This window comes from Lolium perenne, chromosome 5 (assembly GCF_019359855.2).
Source record: "Lolium perenne isolate Kyuss_39 chromosome 5, Kyuss_2.0, whole genome shotgun sequence".
NCBI classification, from domain to species: domain Eukaryota; kingdom Viridiplantae; phylum Streptophyta; class Magnoliopsida; order Poales; family Poaceae; genus Lolium; species Lolium perenne.
Window position 1 is genome coordinate 58,000,708 of NC_067248.2, and position 6,370 is coordinate 58,007,077.

At 45.8% G+C, this 6,370-nt stretch overlaps 1 protein-coding gene across 1 annotated transcript; it reads left to right on the top strand.

Moving 5' to 3' along the window:
* Positions 1–253: 253 nt before the first annotated feature.
* LOC127303353 (uncharacterized) lies at positions 254–1,525 on the top strand. The gene is made up of 5 exons (XM_051334095.1): positions 254–356; positions 454–584; positions 711–803; positions 1,020–1,400; positions 1,520–1,525. Exons 1-5 carry the CDS (start codon positions 254–256, stop codon positions 1,523–1,525), a joined length of 714 nt encoding a protein of 237 aa, XP_051190055.1.
* The last annotated feature ends 4,845 nt before the right edge of the window (positions 1,526–6,370 follow it).

Below are 6,370 nucleotides of genomic sequence, written 5' to 3' on the forward strand. Positions count from 1 at the left end.
CTTAATATGTGCATAGCAATTTCTGTTTTGATTCTATAGCATGGATAGGGCTCAATTGCTTACTCTGTTTCTAACGATTACTTGATATATTTGTGAACTCACTAGTATATTTCCAGATCCAACTTCCATAGTTGTTTTGAGGAAGTTCGGCCTTATATGGTTTTGCTCCATGGCTTCTGTGTTTCACACCGGCTCATACTCTTACTAATTAGTGCGCTTTTACCTTTTCTTTTCCACGACGGATGAAATAGTTATGGCTCCGGAGGCTAAAGTTTCAGACACTGAATTTAATCTGAAAGATGAACTGTATCATGGGAAATGCATGGTCCCCCCTCCCAGAAACCAACTTAAAGAAGGTAATTAAGTGACACCCCAGTCCATCTCGTATTTTTATAGACTGATAGCTGTTTCTGTTTACAATTTGCACTGAATATCTGTTTTTTTTTGTCAAAGGTACCTGCTTCATCCAAACCTCGTGCACCTGCACCGAGTCTCAAAACAAACGTCAGGGCGCTCTTGCGAATCCACAAGAAGACTTTGAAGTGACACTGTCAGACAAGCATTTGTTTGAGCAGTACAAGAAGGTGAGTATATTTAAAATGCTGATATCTGTGAAGTGTAGGATATGATGTCATTACCTTAAGATGTAACATACTGATTGCTCTACTGTTTTTAATTCTTAGCTGCTCTAAAATGTTATTAATTTGCAGGAGCATCAAGATTCAAACCACACCGGGTTTACTAGGCTGCTAAAGACTTTAGAAATAACTGAAAGAGATGGCATCATTGGCACAAAAGGCGAGGTATGATCAGTATAGGTGTAAATGAACAAAATAAGTTGGTATTGGTTTGGTAACGAAAGCGGAGCCTGGCTATAGATGCATAAACGTTAAAAAATCCCGAAAAAAGTCACCGTGGAAGTGTGTATACTTATACCTTTTGCTTCATGTACAGCATTACACATCATTGATTAATCTATCATTTCTACAGGAGAAACTAATTTTGTTACGCTTTTCTAGGGCCCTTTTAAGATCAGCAGTTTTGAAGAAAAGGAGTATATTCACTATGCCAAGCCCAGCAGGTGCCGGAAGGCCCCTGACCCTCCGCCGAAGATTCCTCAAGGTGTTCAAAAACTTCTCCGTCTAGGACATGTGATGGCTGGAACGTTTAACATATCAAAAAACTACAAAAAACTGAAACCAGGCGACATTTATGTCTATGACGACCTGAGACCTGAAAGATCAAAGAACCTTCGTACCTGCTCCCATGCAGTTTCCATCGTCGGGTACGGCTGCAGAGGTGGAGTTTGGTATTACGTCTTTCAGAACAGCTACGGAGAAGGATGGGGTCAGAAGGGAATTGGAAGAGTGGCCATGAGCAGCGTGACACATCTGGTGCAGGTGAAACTATAGCCGATCATTTGTGCAGGTAAACAAATTTTGCAGCCTGTTTTTCATATTGCTGCACAATAATCTGCTTAGTGAATGGTGATCATGATATATGTGGTTTATTTCTGTAGGTCTAGAACTGAGCAACGGATGGATCTATAGAGGCCGGCCATTTGCTTCAGGTTAACTTTGCAGATCGTCCATGGAGACATGGAGTGAATATTCTTGCTTAACATTCTGTATACATATCTTTGTCTGTGGTTGACTGGTTGTCATTGGATAACTGTTGAACATGTAAACATGCGGTGAGAAACCGCTCACTTATGCAACTTTCCGAATTGTATCAACTCTATTGCATCAGACGTGTTGCAGTGTTACTAGATAATAATATATCTGTGTCAGGAAACTAATATCAGGTGATGCAACTCACAAATTTGCCAATAAAAAGTTTGTCAGCCTGCACAGTTTTTCAACCAAACAAGTGCATGCAGGGTATGAACCCGAATCGCCTGGGCATGTAACCTCCAGTACGACGTCCATTTCATTGTCTACTAATTGCAGAGCTGCGCTTCCGCTTGCCGCGCCCATCCATCGATGAACCGCAATTAATTAATTAGAGATAAAAATAGTTGATCATTGCTAGAACAAATACCAGTACGATATTTGCATATTCGTGAAACAACCCATCATCTCCAAGAGCGACAAACGCCTCTCGGGGTGGCGAGGTCGCTCTCTCCTCATTGGTGGGCGCCTGCTTCTTGTAAATTCTGTTCTAACCTCCATGCTCTCCCACGCTATGGGAGCCGGACTGCTTCCGGCTGGCGTCATTGAGGCTATTGATAAGCGACGTCGGGCGTTTCTGTTGACCGGCAACGAAACTTGTAATGGTGGGCAATGCAAGGTCGCATGGGCCTACGTCAGTGCTGCAAAAACTCTTGGGGGTCTCGGCATTCTATCTATCCCTGCCCAAAACCCTGCGCTTCTTGCTAAATTCCTTACCAAGCTCCACTCTGATTCCGCCGCTCCTTGGGCTTGCTGGTTTCGCCGGATGTATGGTTGGGGGACATCCAGAGATCTAGGAGATCACCACTATCTTGACACTCCCGTTTGGAAGGATATTCTCGCCGGGCTTGATACCTTCCGCTCCGTCTCCAAGGTCGCTGTTGGCAACGGTGACTCTACTGCTGACAAAGGATTAATTTGTCAATGCCTACAGATCGTAGACTAGGGTTTTGCTAGAAGTAGAGGGCAAGTAGATCTCGAAGGTTTCTGCCGAAAAGTACTCGACGATTGTGAAAACTAGGGTTATGTTGACAGTAGATTCGATCCTTTCTTCGTCCCTCGACTCCCCCTTATATAGATGGTGGAGCCGAGGGTTTCGTAATACACAAGTTACAGAGTTCGGGAGGGTTTCGTACCCAACCCGTAAGATTACAAATCTCTATCTTTTCTAATACAAACTATCTTTCCTTAACACTAAATGGGCTTCCGAGTCTTCTTATTCTTCGAGTCCTGGGCCTTTAGTAAACCCCGGGTACCATCTTTGGCAGGCCCATTGGGGATGCCTATGTCAGTAGCCCCCGAGATTTTTCTTGAATCGAAGAATCAGGGAAAATCTCCAACTTTACTCATTACATAATCTTTCGATATGAAAATATTATTTTGTACAGGGATAACGGTAGTTGGGGCTAGTTCATCTGACGGATCAGGTACTAGTTAACTGCTCTAGTGCAATCCGCAAAAACCTACTTCAAGATCACGTCCCTGGACATGATCTCGGGATACTGGTGTAAACTTCGACAGGTGCCGCTTAAGGTCTTACCATTCTGTCGAGTCCCAGTCATATTTTATCGGGTACCTAACGCGTTCGTTAGGATTTTTCTTCGTATCTGTTGATACGGACAAAAGTAGCAGTCCGCCGTCAGAGACGGTGCCACGCCGCTCAGAACGGATCTGGGGTCTTACCTTCGCAAAGTTTTGCGGCATTCAGAGATTTATTCGCGACTTTTAGCGCTCTGAGAATATATTGTCGAGTGCTTTTCGGCTGTTGGAATAGCACATTTTATCGAGTCATATTTGATGACTTATTTTGTCTTCCCGATGGGAGTATATGTAGAGTTATCTGTGTAACTCGGAATATGCTCACTTCTGTTTCTTTATTTTAATCAAGATTCATCGGGTACGCGAACAGCGTTCCCGATGGGAGTAGCCCCCGAGCCTACAGCCAAGAACTTGTGCTTGGGTGTAGGCTCCACAGATTTATACCCTCTGCTGCTATATGTGTAATCCTTCTCGATATTTTCATATCTATCGGGTGCGCGATCAGCGCTCCCGATGGGAGTAGCCCCCGAGGCTATGAATAAATGCTTGCATTTGGTCATAGGCTCTCACCATTTCTATCTTGTCATACTCGAAATTTTCTATTTTTCCAAAGTAGCCCCCGAGCGTTTGGGCAAAAACTTGTATTTGATCAGAGGCTCTCGAAATAATCTTACGTTGTCGATATTCTCGCCCAGCTTCCTAGTCGATTTTTTCTGTTACCACCATGACGTCATTGCTGATGGTAGCCACGATTTCTATATTGGAAGCATACGAAAACCGCTCCGCTCACTGCCCTGTGGGTCCAAATTCCTCATCTGATTGACACGTCGTGCAAGTGGGGGACACACGTTCTCCACTTTTTCTGGCGCACGTTCTGTAACTTCTCCAGTGTTAAAATACTTTTTTACCCTTGTGTCTACGTGGTTATCATCTACCGCACCTCTTTTCCATCCAACGGTCCAACGCTTCGCCGCACCTCTATATAATATCTCCTTCTTCTTCCTCGAGCACTTCTGCTCGCGCCGTTCTCCTACTCTCCTCTGCAAAATCTTCTCCTGTGCCCCACAACTCCTTAAGCTCATCTTCTCCAAGCTGTACTCCTGCACCATTGTTGATGCCACCGCGTCGGTTGATCAAGCACAACACGCCTGAATCATCAATGGCTGCCGTAGATCTGGGGACCGCGGAATGGGAAAGGTCCAAGATTACCAACCAGGACATCAATCTCCCGAAGAAGCTGGGGATTAGCAAGAAACCCAAGGCGGTGTGCTTCCCTAGTGAAGAAAGCTTCCCAACCCCTCCAATGGGGTATCGGGTAAGTTTCGTCGATCATCTCATCCGCGGTCTTTCCGCCCCCATTCATCCTTTTCTCCGTGGATTGCTTTTTGTTTACGGTCTTCAACTTCACCACCTTACGCCCAACTCAATCCTCCATATCTCCATTTTCATCACCCTCTGTGAGGCCTTCCTTGGTGTCCAGCCTAACTGGGCATTGTGGAAGCGCATTTTCTTTTGTCGCCGCAATGGCTCTCCCAATGTCGCCTATAATATAGGCGGCGTTATTATTTCTGTTCGCCCCACAGTCAATTACTTCGACGTCAAACTTCCTGACTCGGTTCAAGGGTGGCGCAAGAAGTGGTTGTACATTCAGGAGGAGAACCATGGATGTGCTGAAGACAACATCCCTCCTTTTGATGGTGCCGAGAAAATCCTTCGCCGCCGTTCTTGGGATGCAGAGGCTACCGAAGAAGAAAAAACTTCGACAGAGGCCTTGATGACTCGCATCCATGAATTGCAAAATACTCGCGGCAAAGAGTTGTCAGGTATCCAAATTACAGCGTATTTCCTTAGAGCCAGAGTGCAGCCTCTTCAGGCTCGCAAAAACCCTCTCTGGAATTATGCTGGCGACGAGGACACAGATCGGTTGTCGACGAATTTGGAGGTCAAGGACTTGGAAAAGCTTGTCCGAAAAATCTCCTCTCTCAGCAAAAAAGATTATGTCCCTTCCTCTTGTCGTGTAAAACCATACAGCGCCACCAATGCGCTTCCCAAGGTATACTTTGCCGTTTGATTTGTTATTGCCTTGCTAACTTTTTGTAACTCCTTTATTGACATCTTCCCTTGCCTTTATATAGAACCATCCAAATCTTGTCTCGCTTCCTCCCCTTTCTGAAGGTGGGGAGGTCGAGGAAAGGGCCGTTATATCTGACGATAACCAAGATGCCCCCTCTTTTGTGAATGAACCCGCAGATTCTCGAAAATCTGCGGGATCTTATGAAAAGGAGGCTGCCTCTGAAGCCACTGCATCGGCACAATCTCCTCCTCCTGCTGTTTCTCCAAAAAACAAAAGGAAAAGGAATGATGTCGAGGATTCCGGCACCTCCAAACCCGAAGAAGCTGTTCCTTCACGCCAGAAGGCAGCTTATGATCCATATCTCGAGACCCTCATCAGTTCGTAAGTCCCCTCTTTTTTTTATTGCACTTGAAGATTTTTGTCTATCTTGCTTTTTATGCTGTCAACATTTACTCATAGTGATGATGAGGAAGGAGTACCAGCTTCTGATGTGGCGGCTCGAACGAGCACGTCACATACTCTAGTTGCCTCGGAGACGCCAGTTGAAGGAGAGGAATCCTCGCCTCCTCAACAAAACGTCGGCGCTGCTACTCCTCCTTCAAGCCCCCTTGTCCCTTCACCAAAAAGGGCAAGGATTGAAACAATCCCGGAGCCTACCCTCCAATTGAGTAGCTCCTCTAACCCTCTCTTGGATGATGTAAGTTCTTAACTTTCTTGTCATTGTTTATATTTCCTCTGTTTACTTCTGTGTGCCATCATTTTTTCCATACCGACATTTTCTTTCTTTGTCCTTCCTTGATAGCCTATGATCAAAGAGCTTCTTCGCATTGGTGCCCAATTCATTGGGTACCGTGATTATGCCAGTAAGACTGAAGGTAATGCCTGGCTGCTTCTTTTTGCTTCTGGTTCGACCTCTGGCTTGGGTCCACCCCTCTTAGTATTCGCTTCCCCTGCCTCTTCTCCCACTCCATCCGCCCCCATGCGAATGTTGCCGCCATCCTTCGCTCTGGCCTCCCTTCGAACCTTGGGCCGCGCCTTTCGGCCGCTGCCGTGACCGAGCTCCGTGTGCTTACCTCCGAGCTCAGCT